Here is a 15,969-nt window from a genome sequence, read left to right on the forward strand (position 1 = left end):
GGAAGTTCGGAACTTGCCCTCGAGAATGTTTAGAAATGCCAAGGCGGGTTTAGAGCCGGCAGCGGGAGACCTCGAGCGTCTGCCACCCAGAGCGACGTCCCCGTAAAGCGGCAGCTTTTCCCCGGCCTGTGGGAGAGCGGCCCACAGGGCCGTCAGCCCGGTGCCCGGGGCGGGTTGAGGCCTGCAGCCCGTTGCTCCAGGCCCAGGCCAGCGCCTCGGACCCCGGCAATGCCATTTTGGACACGGGCGCCCCAGCCTTGCCCACTCCAGTCTTCTTAGATGAGCTTCCAGCCCCTGGCTTGAGCCGGGCACCCCGTGGCCACCGGGCCAGCCGGGATCCCGGGGGCCCACGCAGGCACCTTTCTGCCCAAGGGGCAAGTCCAGGCCCTCCCGCTCACCCCCTGCATGAGAGGCGAGGCGGGCGGGGGGGGAGCCTGGGGCCCTGGTCACAGACAGGCCCGGGGGGGCCACGCAGCCGGGGTCGTACTGCTGGCCTCTAACCCCGGCCAAGGAGCAGGCGGCTCCCAGTCAAGGCAGCGAGCAGCAGGGCCCAAGGGAACCGTCTTGCCCTAAGGCCGGGCCTGGCCCATCGGCTGCCGGTCCAGCCTGGATCTCGGCCCCTCCCGCCCAGGCTGCGGCTCTTCCGAAGGCTCGTCAGCGCAAAGCGGCCGGCCCAGCAGGGCTCTGGCGCGAGGTTTTCCGCGGCCCGTCCACCGTACATCACCAGGCCTCGAAGAGGGGGAGTTTTATTAGAATAGCCAAGACAGGGCATATAAATATATATACACACTATACACGGGCTGCGTGGGCGGCGCGCTGGTTTCTTATTGCTCTGACGTCGGGGACCGGAGCTGTCGTTTGGGGGGAAACATCTGTAAAAAGGGGAGGGGGCGGGACGGGGCGAAGCAGGGCCAGCTGCACCCGGCAGGGCACCAACCACACCCGAGAGCGTCTCCAAACCAGCACTCCACACGCAGCCTCCTTCCAAGGCACAATCACGAACCGATTCCTCCCTGCGCCCACCCCGCCGGCTGGCCGGACGCCGGGGGTCTTTCTCCCCCGCCCCCCGCGGAGAGGAGGGGGCAGGCGCCGACTCCCAGCGGTATCATGGAGTTTGGAAAAGTTAAAAGTGACGGGAATTGCAACCGTGCCTACGAAAAGCAAGGGCCTGAGAACAGTCGAAGGGGGGCGGGGGTGTACAGGGGAGCTGGGGGCTCGAACCCCCCTCGCCCCGAAATCAAGCAAACCAACCGCAAATCAACACTAAGCACTGAGCATGCGGCCGCGGGCGGCTGGCGCGGGCGGCGGAGGGGCCCACGGACGAGCGAGGCGGGACAGTCACCACGGACAAGCCAGGTTCAAAACCAGTGACAAGTAAAAATCAATGGGGGGCAGCCTCAGGGGTCGTCCCCCCAGGTCCCCTCCAGGGGCTGTGCCAGGCACCCGGCCTCGTTGTCCTCCCGGGGGTCCACACTAGTGCCCCCCAAGGATCATGCGAGGGCTGTGCCCCCTGCCCCACACGGAGGGGGGCCTGAGGGCTGGGGAGAGGCAGGAGGAGGGGGCTGACCCGGGAGGGTCAGGATGAGGCAGGGAGGCCGTTCAAGGGCCGGGAGAAGTGGTGGGTTCAAGGGAGGAGGCGGGTGGAAGGGGGGGGCCGAGGGCCGGGAGAAGCGGTGGGTCGGGGGGGGCGGTGAAGAGGGGGGCCGAGGGCCAGGAGAAGCGGTGGGTTCGGGGGGGGAGGCGGGTGGAAGGGGGGGTCTGAGGGAGGGGAGAAGCGGTGGGTTCGGGGGGCGAGGTGGGGGGAAGGGGGGTGTCCGAGGGCCGGGAGAAGTGGTGGGTCGGGGGGGCGGTGAGGGGGGGTCCGAGGGCCGGGAGAAGCGGTGGGTTTCGGGGGGGGGAGGCGGGTGGAAGGGGGGGTCTGAGGGAGGGGAGAAGCGGTGGGTTCGGGGGGGGAGGTGGGGGGAAGGGGGGTGTCCGAGGGCCGGGAGAAGTGGTGGGTTGGGGGGGGGAGGCAGGTGCAAGGGGGGGCCGAGGGCTGGGAGAAGCGGTGGGTCGGGGGGGCGGTGAAGAGGGGGGCCGAGGGCCAGGAGAAGCGGTGGGTTCGGGGGGGGGGGGAGGCGGGTGGAAGGGGGGGTCTGAGGGAAGGGAGAAGCGGTGGGTTCGGGGGAGGAGGGGGGGAAGGGGGGTGTCCGAGGGCCGGGAGAAGTGGTGGGTCGGGGGGGCGGTGAGGGGGGTGTCCGAGGGCCGGGAGAAGCGGTGGGTTACGGGGGGGGGGAGGCGGGTGGAAGAGGGGGGTCCGAGGGCCAGAAGCGGTGGGTTCCGGGGGGGGAGGCGGGTGGAAGGGGGGGCCGGGGGCCAGAAGCGGTGGGTTCCAGGGGGGGGGGAGGCGGGTGGAAGAGGGGGTCCGAGGGCCAGAAGCGGTGGGTTCCGGGGGGGGGAGGCAGGGGGGAGGGGGGGCCGGGGGTCACTCGAAGGCGAAGGGGTCCTGGGCGCTGAAGAAGAAGTGGCTGTCCACATGCTCCTCCAGCGCCTCCTTGTGGCACGCGGGGGGGAACGGCTCCTTGCAGATGGGACACTCCTTCCAGCGCCCGGGGGAGGCCGGCAGGTCCAGCGGGGAGCCGCCCAGCCCGCACGGGCCCGGGTCCGACGGCTGCCGGCCCGTCACGCCGCTGCAAGGGGGCGACAGAGTCGGGCTCGGCACTCTAGAGCTAGCCCCCCGCCCCGTGGGGCCTGGCCTGGCTGCCCTCCTCCCCGCCACGCCCTGTGGGCTCAGCCGGGCTGGGGGCAGGGTCCTCCCCCGCCTTCCTGCTCTGTCCGCCACGGCGGCTGGGCCCCCGGCTCCCTCTTTGCTTTTTCCTTCCCTGGCAAACTCTGCCCAATGCAGAGCAGCCCCAAATTCCCTGAACAGGATCAGCCCCGCCTGCCAACGGCCCCTCCCCCTCGACAGGGGGCATATCTCCATCAGCCCAGAATTTCTTATTCCTCAGACACCCTGACCTCCCCTAATGCGCCATCCCACCGCACCCACCATGCCTTCCCCTAACGCGCCATCCCACCGCACCCACCATGCCCTCCCCTAACACGCCATCCCACCGCACCCACCATGCCCTCCCCTAATGCGCCATCCCACCGCACCCACCATGCCCTTCCACTGCACTCACCATGCCCTCCCCTAACGTGCCATCCCACCGCACCCACCATGCCCTTCCACTGCACTCACCATGCCCTCCCCCAATGTGCCATCCCACCGCACCCACCATGCCCTCCCCTAACGCACCATCCCGCTGCACCCACTATGCCCGCCCCTAACGCGCCATCCCACCACACCCACCATGCCCTCCCCTAACGCGTCATCCCACCGCACCCACCATGCCCTCCCCCAATGTGCCATCCCACTGCACCCACCATGTCCTCCCTAAAATTCCCATCCCAGCCCCAGCCCACCTCTTTTACCCATCTCATCCCCACCCCCACCCTGCCAATGCCCCAACTGTGGCATCTCACCCACATTCCATACCTCAATCCCTTCTCTTCCCTCGGTGCCCTCCCTGCCCTTCCTGCCCCCTCCCATCCCAGCCCTCTGCCTGGAGCCCCCCTCGCCCGAAGCTGGGTGATTCGATCTATTTCACTTGCAAATAGCCCCCCCCCCCCGCCTCAGTCTGCAGGAGAAAGGAATCTAATGATGCTGAAAATTGATTCAGAAATGCCCTGACACGGCCGTCCATCTCCCGGCTCCGCGCTGCCACTTTTATGGCCACTGGCTGTAAAAGTCACCGGCTCCTCGCGCCCACAGGGAAATTTATACAGTTTTACTAACTAAGAGGAAGCTTGGAAAGCTGCCCCCATCCCCCGCTTCCAACCCCCCCGTCCCCCCCCATTCCCCAGCTCTGCTTACCCCACCTTCCTCCTCCCATCCCCCACTTGCTCCCCTCCCCCCACTCGCTCCCACCCCCCCGCTCTGCTCCCCTCCCTCCTCCTCCCATCCCCCCGCTTCCCAACCCCCCGTCTCCCTTCCCTGCCTCCCCCCCGTTCCCCAGCTCTTCTTACCCACGTTCCTCCTCCCTTCCCCCCGCTCTGCTCCCCTCCCCCCTCTGCTCCCCTCCCTGCCTCCCCCCCCGTTCCTCAGCTCTGCTTACCCCACCTTCCTCCTCCCATCCCCCACTCGCTCTCACCCCTCCGCCCTGTTCCTCTCCCTCTCCCCCTGCTGCTCCCCTCCCTCCTCCCATCCCCCTGCTCTGCTCCCTTCCCTCCCCCCCGTTCCCCAGCTCTGCTTACCCCACCTTCCTCCTCCCATCCCCCTCTGCTCCCCTCCCAACCCACCCCCGCTTGCTCCCCCTCCTTCTCTGATGCCCCTGCTCTGCTCCCCCTCCTCCCATCCCCCCGCTCTGCTCTTCTGCCTCCCCTCATCCCCACTCTGTTCCCCTCCTGCTCCCATCCCCTGCTCTGCTCCCTCCTCCCGCTCCCAGCGGGTGGGCGAAGGAGCCTCCCCCCCCCCCCGCTCTGCCGACAGCCCCCGCGCGGCCGGGCCCCTCACCTGGCCATCTCGTAGAAGACGCTGCCCAGCTCAGGCAGCAGCAGGCTGGCCTCCTCCCCTCCGCTCCGCACGGCCGCCATCAGCACGGCCTTCTCGTCCTCCGCCTCCTGCCGCGAGAGCGGGGTGAGCGCCGGGCCCTTCACACAGAGCAGTGACTGTCCCCCCCCAGCAGCCAGCCGGCCGGGGCACGGCTCCCCCTGCTGGACGCAGTAAGAACAGTCCCGCTGTGTGTCATAGGCCCTGCGCTGCTAAGGATGGCTGGGAATTCCCCTTCACCTCTGGCAGCAGCAGGCTGGGTCCTGGCAACGCAGGGGCAGAAGGACCCAGTGCCAGGTGGAGCTCACCCCACTGCCCCTCCCTCTGCTGTCCCATCCTGGGCCCTTTTCAATCTCCCCCCCACCCGGACTCCCAGGTTCCACCCGCAGCTGCAGGGGGGAGTGTGGTATAGTGGGTAGAGTAGGCAGCTGGTAGCCAGGATCCAGGGTTCTATTTCCACCCCTGCCCCTGGCTCTCTGTGTGATTGAGGCCAAGTCCCTGTGCCTCAGTTTCCCCCCTCCGCGCTGCACAGCGCTCCTGGCTCCTTCCCCCAACAGGGACTCACTGAGTCCGAGCTGTTGTCCTCGGTGGGCTGCTTGATCTGCGAGGTGATGGGGGCGGGCTGGCTGATCACCACCTTGTGCAGGGGTTCCCGCAGGCAGGGCGGAGTCTTGGGGGTGGCCCGGTTGTCGCACAGGCTGTAGGGGCTGAGCTGGGGGTGGATCCTCATGTCCTCGGGGGACTCATCCTCCGAGTCCGAGAGCGGGGAGTCCAGGGAGCCTGGGGAGGGGGAGGCGGCCGGGTCAGGTGGGCGGAGCTAGAGGGGGCGGAGCCAAGGGACAGCTGGCACTGCAGGGGGGTTGTGCTGGGTACTCGGGGGGCAGCACCACAGACCGGCTTGCAGGGGGTATGGACGGTTCGCGGGGGCACAGGGCGATGTTGGCGGGAGGCCGAGGGGGGCGAGTGGAGAGTGAGAAAGCAGCGAGGGGACCCGCCTGTCTGCGGGGGCCTGGCAGGGATGGGAGCAGAAGAGGGATGGGGAAACGGGGAGGGGGGGTTAGGGGGAAAGGGATGTAGGAGGGGGAATGGAATGGGGGGGAGGGGGAGATAATGGCAGGAGGATACTGGGGACGGGGAGATAACGGGGGGACAGGAGGGGCAGGGAGATGCCGGGGGCGGGAATATGGGGGGGACAGGAGGGGCGGGGAGATGCCGGGGGCGGGGAGATGGGGGGGCGGGGAGATGGGGGGGACAGGAGGGGCGGGGAGATGCCGGGGGCGGGGAGATGGGGGGGCGGGGAGATGGGGGGGCAGGAGGGGCGGGGAGATGGGGGGCGGGGAGATGGGGAGGCGGGGAGATGGGGGACAGGAGGGGCAGGGAGATGGGGGGGCGGGGAGATGGGGGCAGGAGGGGCGGGGAGATGGGGGGCGGAGAGATGAGGGGGCAGGGAGATGAGGGGGCAGGAGGGGCGGGGAGATGGGGGGCGGGGAGATGAGGGGGCAGGGAGATGGGGGGCAGGAGGGGCGGGGAGATGGGGGGGCTTCGCTCACTCAGCGCCGCAGCCACCACTTCCTCCTCCTCAGCGGCCGCCACCTCGCTCCACTTCTCGTCGGCCACCTTCTCCAGCCGCTCCTCCAGCCGCCGGGCGTACTCCAGCAGCTCCTGGGGGCAGCCCGCCACGGTCAGCAGTGGAGATGCGAGTCCGGGGGGCGGGGCCTCTACCTGCCCCGCCCACAGCCCAGGCACCAGGGCCCCCTGCCCAGCCCCCGAGGGGGGCAGAGAGCGGGGCTCACGTCCCCCCGGAGCCCGGCTGCACCCACCTGTTTCTCCTCCTGCAGCTGCTCCTTCTCCTTGCGAGCCACCGTCAGGGCCGCCCGCAGCTCCTTCAGCTCCCGCTTGGTCTCCGACAGCTGCACCTGGGCGGGCACAGGCCTTAGACCCGCCCGGAGCCCCAAGCCCCCCTCCTGTGGGGCACGGCGCCCCTGCAGCGCCAGCCTGGGGCTCGGGGGTTGTCCCCCCCAGCATGGTGCTGATCCCCCCCCACACGGGCCATGGGGCTCCCCTCTGTGCCCGGGCAGCGCCCACCCGGCCTCACCAGGCTGGAGTCCCGCTCGTGGGACAGCTCCGATCTCAGCGCCTGCTTCTGGGCCCGCTCCTCCTGCAGCGTCTTCTCCAGCTTCAGCACCTCGGCGCTCAGCTTCAGGATCTTGTCCTTCTCCACCTGCAAGGGCGCGGGGGGGGGGGGGGCGCTTATGGGGGCTGGCACTCGCCCACTGCGGGGGGCCGACACATCTCCCCAGCCACGCTGGCCTGGAAGGACACTCAGTGCCCAGTGCGGCGCTAGGGGGCGCTGGAGTGCAGGGGGCGGGGCGAGATGCTCAGCAGGGGGCGCTGAAGTGCAGGGGGCGGGAGGCTCAGCAGGGGGCGGGGCGGGAGGCTCAGCAGGGGCACTGAGGTGCAGGGGGCGGGAGGCTCAGCAGGGGGCGCTGAGGTGCAGGGGGCGGGGCGACAGGCTCAGCAGGGGGCGCTGAGGTGCAGGGGGCGGGGCGGGAGGCTCAGCAGGGGGCGCTGAGGTGCAGGGGGCGGGGCGGGAGGCTCAGCAGGGGGCGCTCTTCTCTCTGCGAGGTTCAGGAGGTGAGGTGCTGGGTGACAGGGAGCCGGCTGGATGGGGCTTTCAGCGGCTCAGTAGGGGGTGCTCTGCCCTCAGCCAGTGTCCGCCCCAGGGCAGCAGCAGGGGGCGCTGTGCTGAGACATGAACCAAGTGCTGGGTTTGTTGGGGACACGACGGGGACTTTTCCAAAGGCCTGGACGTCCTCAGCCCCGAGACAAGCCCAGCCAGGGGATGCGCCTTCATTCCCTAGCCTGGCCGGCTGAGCAGTGGCAGCGCCCCACCCCAGAGGTGGCCGCCCCCGGGGACGGATGCTGGCTGTGCCCCACCCCAGAGGTGGCCGCCCCGGGGGCGGATGCTGGCTGTGCCCCACCCCAGAGGTGGCCGCCCCGGGGGCGGATGCTGGCTGTGCCCCACTCCAGAGGTGGCCGCCCCAGGGGTGGATGCTGGCTGTGCCCCACTCCAGAGGTGGCTGCCTCCCGGGGACGGATGCTGGCTGTGCCCCACCCCAGAGGTGGCTGCCTCCCGGGGACGGATGCTGGCTGTGCCCCACCCCAGAGGTGGCTGCCTCCCGGGGACGGATGCTGGCTGTGCCCCACCCCAGAGGTGGCTGCCTCCCGGGGACGGATGCTGGCTGTGCCCCACCCCAGAGGTGGCTGCCTCCCGGGGACGGATGCTGGCAGTGCCCCATCCCAGAGGTGGCCGCCCCGGGGGCGGATGCTGGCTGTGCCCCACTCCAGAGGTGGCCGCCCCAGGGGTGGATGCTGGCTGTGCCCCACTCCAGAGGTGGCTGCCTCCCGGGGACGGATGCTGGCTGTGCCCCACCCCAGAGGTGGCTGCCTCCCGGGGACGGATGCTGGCAGTGCCCCATCCCAGAGGTGGCCGCCCCGGGGGCGGATGCTGGCTGTGCCCCACTCCAGAGGTGGCCGCCCCAGGGGTGGATGCTGGCTGTGCCCCACTCCAGAGGTGGCTGCCTCCCGGGGACGGATGCTGGCTGTGCCCCACCCCAGAGGTGGCTGCCTCCCGGGGACGGATGCTGGCTGTGCCCCACCCCAGAGGTGGCTGCCTCCCGGGGACGGATGCTGGCTGTGCCCCACCCCAGAGGTGGCTGCCTCCCGGGGACGGATGCTGGCTGTGCCCCACCCCAGAGGTGGCCGCCCCGGGGGCGGATGCTGCCCTTCACGCGAGAGGCCTGGCGGGGCGGGGGTGGCACCTCTATGCTCTGCAGCAGGCTGCTCTTCTCCTTCCACCACTGGCCTTTCCCCTCCTTCCACTTCAGCGTCATGTCCGCCAGCCTGATGTTGGTCTCGGCCGACTCCAGCCGGCTCTTGTGCAGATCCGAGATGGTCCGGTCCCGGATGGAGGCGGCGCTGGCCAGCTCCTCCCCCAGCAGCACCACCTTCTGCTGGCTGGCGGCAAGGAGGTCCTGGGTGGAGCGGAGCTGCTCACACAGCGCTTCCAGCTGGGCCTGGGGGGGCAGGGCGGGGAGAAAATGGGGGGGGATCAGAACTAACGAATGGGATGGAAGATACCAGCTACGCCCTGCTCCTGCGCCCCACCCCCAAACACAACCACAGGGGGGCAGCGGAGAACTGTTAAAAACGCTCTGCCATTAACCTGTGGAACTCCCTGCTGCAAGATGCTGTCAAGGGACCAGCTCCGCGAGGCGGCAGGTAGCTCTGAGGCCCATGAGCTGGACACCGCTGGCCTTCCCCTGAGCCTGGGGTTCAAATCCCAGTAGGGCTGAGGAAGGCTTCCTGGGGGCCGGGAGCTTTCCCTCCTGGCCGAGATCTCCCGAGGCTGCCAAGGCCCCTGCGGCGCTGTTCCCCGGAGCGGGCTCAGGCTGGTGGACGCCCACCCCCACGCAGGGAGAGGGCGGGGGAGGCTCTGCCATGGCCGGGGGGGTCAGAGCGGGCGCCCCCCAGCCCGGGCACTCACCGTCCTCTGCTGCGCGGCCGCCAGCTTCTGCTGCAGTTTGCTGATGTCTTCCTGCAGCACCAGGGCCTGCGAGGCCGTCTCGCCGTGCCGGGTCTTGGCCAGCAGCAGGTCGCAGGCCAGGCTCCGGCTGTCCTGCTCCGAGGCCTGCAGCTTGACCTGGGGGGCGGCGGGGGGGACACCATCCTCACGCGCCGGCCCAGAGGCTCCGGGGGCCCCGCCCCCCCCGCCCCGCGCTGCCCGCCCCGGGCCCCTCACCTGGTAGTGCTCCTTCTCCCGCGCTCTCCTCCTGGAGCTGGGTGGTGGATCTGCTCCTGCTCCCGCACCAGGGACTTCACCGTGTCCTTCATCCTGGGAGGGACGGGCCGGGTGAGCCCGGGGGGCCGGGCCTTGCTGAGGAGCCTGCTCCTCGCTCCCGGGGCCCCTTCCGGTCCGCAGGGATGGGCCTGGCCCCGCCCCGTCCGCTCACCTGCCCAGCCCCCCGAACTGGCCCCGCCCCGGTCCCCTCCCCGTCCGCTCACCTGCCCAGCCCCCCGAACTGGCCCCGCCCTGGGCCCCACCCCGTCCGCTCACCTGCCCAGCCCCCCGAACTGGCCCCGCCCCGGGCCCCCACCCCGTCCGCTCACCTGCCCAGCCCCCCGAACTGGCCCCGCCCCGGTCCCCTCCCCGTCCGCTCACCTGCCCAGCCCCCCGAACTGGCCCCACCCCGGTCCCCCACCCCGTCCGCTCACCTGCCCAGCCCCCCGAACTGGCCCCGCCCCGGGCCCCACCCCGTCCGCTCACCTGCCCAGCCCCCCGAACTGGCCCCGCCCCGGTCCCCTCCCCGTATCCCGCTCACCTGCCCAGCCCCCCGAACTGGCCCCGCCTGGTCCCCACCCCGTCCGCTCACCTGCCCAGCCCCCCAAACTGGCCCTGCCCCGGTCCCCACCCCGTCCGCTCACCTGCCCAGCCCCCCAAACTGGCCCCGCCTGGTCCCCACCCCGTCCGCTCACCTGCCCAGCCCCCCAAACTGGCCCCGCCCCGGTCCCCACCCCGTCCACTCACCTGCCCAGCCCCCCGAACTGGCCCCGCCCCGGTCCCCACCCCGTCCGCTCACCTGCCCAGCCCCCCGAACTGGCCCCGCCTGGTCCCCACCCCGTCCGCTCACCTGCCCAGCCCCTCGAACTGGCCCCCGCCCCGGTCCCCACCCCGTCCGCTCACCTGCCCAGCCCCCCGAACTGGCCCCGCCCCGGGCCCCACCCCGTCCGCTCACCTGCCCAGCCCCCCGAACTGGCCCCGCCCTGGGCCCCACCCCGTCCGCTCACCTGCCCAGCCCCCCGAACTGGCCCCGCCCCGGGCCCCACCCCGTCCGCTCACACTGCCCAGCCCCCCGAACTGGCCCCGCCCCGGTCCCCACCCCGTCCGCTCACCTGCCCAGCCCCCCGAACTGGCCCCGCCCCGGGCCCCACCCCGTCCGCTCACCTGCCCAGCCCCCCGAACTGGCCCGCCCCGGGCCCCACCCCCGTCCGCTCACCTGCCCAGCCCCCCGAACTGGCCCCGCCCCGGGCCCCACCCCCGTCCGCTCACCTGCCCAGCCCCCCGAACTGGCCCCGCCCCGGGCCCCACCCCGTCCGCTCACCTGCCCAGCCCCCCGAACTGGCCCCGCCCCGGTCCCCACCCCGTCCGCTCACCTGCCCAGCCCCCCAAACTGGCCCCACCCCGTCCGCTCACCGGCCCAGCCCCCCGAACTGGCCCCGCCCCGGTCCCCACCCCGTCCGCTCACCGGCCCAGCCCCCCGAACTGGCCCCGCCCCGGTCCCCACCCCGTCCGCTCACCTGCCCAGCCCCCCGAACTGGCCCCGCCCCGGTCCCCACCCCGTCCGCTCACCTGCCCAGCCCCCCGAACTGGCCCCGCCCCGGTCCCCTCCCCGTCCGCTCACCGGCCCAGCCCCCCGAACTGGCCCCGCCCCTCGCCCCCTCCCATCCCGCGGAGCAGGCGAACCCGCTTGGCTGCTGGAGGGGGCCCCCTGCCCCCGGGGCCAAGCCACAGTCCCGCCCTGCCCCTCCCCCGTCTGGGGTCCCAGCGCTGGCCCCCTGCCCCTCACCTGTCCAGCTCCACCTCCTTCTGCAGGGCCTTCTCGCTCAGGGCCTGCACGTCGTCCTCCAGCACCTGGATCCGGGCCAGCTGTCCCGCCTGCTGCCGGCTCAGCGCGTCCCGCTCCTCCATCACGCCGGCGTGCAAGCTCGAGAGGTCCTGGGGCGGGGAGGGATCGGCAGTCTGGGCACTCCGGGAAACTCAGGGGCCCCCCAGCTTGGAAAGGCCCTTTGGAATCTGGGGCTAAGCCAGGGGACGCTGAGAGGAATTTGGGGTCCCCTCCTAGCCCAGTGGCCTGAGCACAAGCACCGGGAGGCCTCGTTCACCAGCCCCGTGCCTCAGTTTGCCCCTAGTGCGATGGAGGCCTCGTTCACCTGCTCTGTGCCTCAGTTTGCCCCTAGTGCGATGGAGGCCTCGTTCACCTGCTCTGTGCCTCAGTTTGCCCCTCGTGCGATGGAGGCTTTGTTCACCAGCCCCGTGCCTCAGTTTGCCCCTCGTGCGATGGAGGCTTTGTTCACCAGCCCCGTGCCTCAGTTTGCCCCTCGTGCGATGGAGGCCTCGTTCACCTGCCCCGTGTCTCAGTTTGCCCCTCGTGCGATGGAGGCCTCGTTCACCTGCCCTGTGCCTCAGTTTGCCCCTCGTGCGATGGAGGCCTCGTTCACCTGCCCTGTGCCTCAGTTTGCCCCTAGTGCGATGGAGGCCTCGTTCACCTGCCCTGTGCCTCAGTTTGCCCCTAGTGCGATGGAGGCCTCGTTCACCAGCCCCGTGCCTCAGTTTGCCCCTTGTGCGATGGAGGCTTCGTTCACCTGCTCTGTGCCTCAGTTTGCCCCTCGTGCGATGGAGGCCTCGTTCACCTGCCCTGTGTCTCAGTTTGCCCCTCGTGCGATGGAGGCTTTGTTCACCAGCCCCGTGCCTCAGTTTGCCCCTCGTGCGATGGAGGCTTCGTTCACCAGCCCCGTGCCTCAGTTTGCCCCTCGTGCGATGGAGGCCTCGTTCACCAGCCCCGTGCCTCAGTTTGCCCCTCGTGCGATGGAGGCCTCGTTCACCAGCCCCGTGCCTCAGTTTGCCCCTCGTGCGATGGAGGCTTCGTTCACCTGCCCCGTGCCTCAGTTTGCCCCTCGTGCGATGGAGGCTTCGTTCACCTGCCCCGTGCCTCAGTTTGCCCCTCGTGCGATGGAGGCCTCGTTCACCTGCCCTGTGCCTCAGTTTGCCCCTCGTGCGATGGAGGCTTCGTTCACCAGCCCCGTGCCTCAGTTTGCCCCTCGTGCGATGGAGGCTTCGTTCACCTGCCCCGTGCCTCAGTTTGCCCCTCGTGCGATGGAGGCTTCGTTCACCTGCCCCGTGCCTCAGTTTGCCCCTCGTGCGATGGAGGCCTCGTTCACCTGCCCTGTGCCTCAGTTTGCCCCTCGTGCGATGGAGGCTTCGTTCACCTGCCCCGTGCCTCAGTTTGCCCCTCGTGCGATGGAGGCTTCGTTCACCTGCCCCGTGCCTCAGTTTGCCCCCCGTGGCTGGAGATGGCGCCGGACCCCCCCTGCCCGGGAAGAGGGATCGGGGGCGTGGCCCGGGGCCCCACGCACCTTGTACTGCTCGGCCAGCTTGGTGTGCTCGTCCCGCAGGGTGCCCAGCGCCTCCTCCAGCTGCTCGATCCGGACCTGCAGCTCCTTCACCTCCCCCTCCAGCCGCAGCTTGTCACGCAGCAGCCGGCCACGCTCCTGCTGGCTCTCCTCCAGCTGGCTCTGGGGGCAGGAGCCGTGAGAAGGGGCCCCGGGCAGGCCCCTGCCCCACCCCCGGGGCCCCAGCCCAGCGCTGGCAGGCAAGGGGTTAACTCGGGTGGGTGGGCTGGGGGGGGGACTCTAGAGGGTGAAGCTGCTGGAGGGAGGGGCCAGGCACAGGCTCCGCCCCATTCCCCAACCCTCTGGATGCCTCCTGGCAGTCGGGGAGGGGTGCGAGTGGTCAGGAGGGGCGGCCGGGTACCTCGCTGCGCCCACTAGTCCCTCCTGCCGCCCTGTGCCGTGGGGGAGCTCACAGCCCCGCTGGAGCCGGGGGAAACTGAGGCACACAGCTGGGATGCAACTAGCCCAAGGCCAGTGGCAAAGGCCCTCAGCCTGGTATCTTACCCACTAGGCAATCCTGCCCCCTCGCTACCTGCAGCAGGGTGGCCTTGGGCACCACCAGCAGCATGTCCGTGTGGCCCTCGTCATCGTCCTCCTCCAGCGTGACCAGCTCGTCCATGGGGCGGGGCTCGCAGAACTGGAAGGGGGGGCTCTGGCCCCGCACCTCGCCCCGGCGATCCACGTAGCGGAACTGGTACTGCTGGGCGCCCGGCTTGGGTAGGTAACTGGCTGCAGCCGGACGCAGGCGGCCGGGGTCAGGCGCCACTCGTGTGACCCCCGCGCCCGCCCTGCGGAGCCCCGGCCCACGGCCCTAGAGCCCCGTCAGCGGGGCGCGTCGGCCCTCGCGGTGCCTGCCCCCCGGCCAGGACCCCCCGACCCCCCAGCCGGGGCCCTCCTACCCCCAGCCAGCGCCCCCCCAGACAGGGCCAATCTGACCCCCGGCCAGGACCCCCCGACCCCCCAGCTCGGGCCGTCCCACCCCCCAGCCAGGGCCCTCCTACCCCCCCAGCCAGCGCCCCCCCAGACCGGGCCAATCTGACCCCCGGCCAGGGTCCCCCAGCTAGGGCAACCCCACCCCCCAGCTCCACCCCCCAGCCAGGGCCATCCCACCCCCCAGCCAGGGCCTCCATCTCTCCAGCCAGGGCCAATCTGACCACCGGCCAGGACCCCCCAGCTAGGGCTGCCCCACCCCCCAGCCAGGGCCCCCAGCCAGGGCCATTCAACCCCCCAGCCAGGGCCAATCTGACCCCCGGCCAGGACCCCCCAGCTAGGGCTGCCCCACCCCCCAGCCAGGGCCCCCAGCCAGGGCCATCCAACCCCCCAGCCAGGGCCAATCTGACCCCCGGCCAGGACCCCCCAGCTAGGGCTGCCCCCCCCCCCAGCCAGGGCCCCCAGCCAGGGACCCCTACCGCCCCCCCCCCAGCCAGGGCCGCCCCACGCCCTAGCCAGGGCCCCCAGCCAGGGCTCCCCACCTACCTTGGAACTGGACGCTGGAATAGACGGGCGCCCCCTCTGCGCCCCCGTCGGGCACCGCGCACCACACAAAGGTGTAGTAATCCCGCACCGACGAGGCCTCCACCTGGACAGACAGACGCCGCAACCTGGCATCAGTGGAGCCTCCCGCTAGCGCTCGGGCGCCGTGTGCAGCTGGAGGCAGCCTGCGGGGCAGACCCGAGCCGCGGCGCCACGTGCTTTGTGACAGGCCTGGTTTCTGAGCGGTGTGGAGCCCCAGGCGAGGGCTTCACTTGGCCAAGCTACACCTGGGTCTGCGAGGCAACCCGCCCTAAGACGTGGCTACGCGGCACACCGGGGCAGTGCCATTCGCCGGCCTGCCCCTGTGGACAGGTGGGGAAACTGAGGCAGGCGGAGGGCCACCAGGGATAGAAGCCTGCTCTCACGAGCCGTGGGCTCTAGCGGTTAGGCCACGCTGCCTCGTTTTGCTGCTACGCGTGGGGCGAAGCGGGCGTGGCTGACTTGCGGGTGGATTTCTAGGTGGCCTGCGGAAGCGGGCCCCTCCTGTCCCGTGCATGCGGGGGGTCAGCGCAGTGAGGCAGCAGGGAAGGCAATAGGAGGGGAGGTGTCTACCCATCCCCCTCACTACCCAATCAGGGCGCAGCTCTAGGGGAGAGCCCAGTGAAGGGATCCGTCTCCCCCCCACGCCCCATACCTTGAAGATCCCAATCCAGTCGCGGGCAGACGGCTTCATGCTGGGGGGCAGGGTGTAGTGGCACTCGACCTTGGTGTTGGGCACGTAGGTGCGAGCCACATTGAGGAAGGCCATGGTAGGGTGGGACGGCGCCTGCAGCTTGCTGGGAGGTACCACCTCCATCCTCTTCCACGGGGTGAAAGGCAAAGAAGGAAGGACAGTCAGTATCCCCATCCTCCCCCTTCCTACGAGATTACGATACGTTGGGTACCGAGTCTGACTCGGGACAGAGCATTTGAAAACTCATAATTTGCTGAACATTATTGTCCTGGGGAAGCGCGTCTGGCCACACGGTAGGCAACGTTTTACCACGTGACACTGCAGAGGTAGGATTCCAAGCTTAGAAAGGCAGCCTCCCTGCGCTCTGGGGCTCCTGGATGCACAGCCGAGGTTTCCAGTGGGGGCTTTGGGTCTCCTCCCCTAGCCTTGGGACTTCAGGCTCCAGCTGCCCAAAGCCTTCCCAGCCATCCCCCCCCTCCCACCTCTGCAGCCTCCCCTGTCCAGGGCTTAATTTGTGCCCAGGGCGGAGTACGCCCGCCGTGGGAAGCGATGCGTCCACGCTCGTTCGGATCACCGGGCACTGCTGGCTCGCTAGCAACACCTCACGATGCTTTGCATGCGGGTTTGTGCCCACTGCCTTGTACCTAAGTATTTCAGGAAAAATGGGGAGAGTAGCCACCAGCAAGACTTGGTGGCCACAGTCCGAGGCTTCCCACTAGTTCCTGGGGGCTACCACGCTACGGAAATAGAAACTGCACCCGGCTTCTTCACTACAACCCCCGGGCGTTCCCGGAGGGCTCCCCTCCAGCCACTGAATGGGGCCCATGCTGATTAGCTTGCAAAACACAGCTGGGACGGACCCACTGTGCTCTCCACAGCAGCTGTGATCGACTCTGGAGCTAGACCAGCAAAGTGTCTGGTAACCCCATGGCCAGGAGGAGCAGCGCAGCCGGGGTTGTACGCA

General features: G+C 70.3%; 1 protein-coding gene across 1 annotated transcript; it reads right to left on the bottom strand.

The window, feature by feature from the left end:
* Positions 1-729: 729 nt before the first annotated feature.
* On the bottom strand, positions 730-15,131 carry CALCOCO1 (calcium binding and coiled-coil domain 1). The gene is given in 15 exon segments (XM_075901634.1): positions 730-2,669; positions 4,535-4,641; positions 5,136-5,350; positions 6,121-6,232; positions 6,391-6,486; positions 6,666-6,791; positions 8,392-8,646; positions 9,117-9,272; positions 9,372-9,410; positions 9,413-9,464; positions 11,197-11,345; positions 12,764-12,922; positions 13,332-13,528; positions 14,276-14,378; positions 14,967-15,131. Coding segments are annotated over 15 exon segments (2,133 nt in total). The 5' UTR covers positions 15,129-15,131; the 3' UTR covers positions 730-2,464.
* Positions 15,132-15,969: the final 838 nt, after the last annotated feature.

The sequence above is a fragment of the Pelodiscus sinensis genome, chromosome 19 (assembly GCF_049634645.1).
Source record: "Pelodiscus sinensis isolate JC-2024 chromosome 19, ASM4963464v1, whole genome shotgun sequence".
Taxonomy (NCBI): domain Eukaryota; kingdom Metazoa; phylum Chordata; order Testudines; family Trionychidae; genus Pelodiscus; species Pelodiscus sinensis.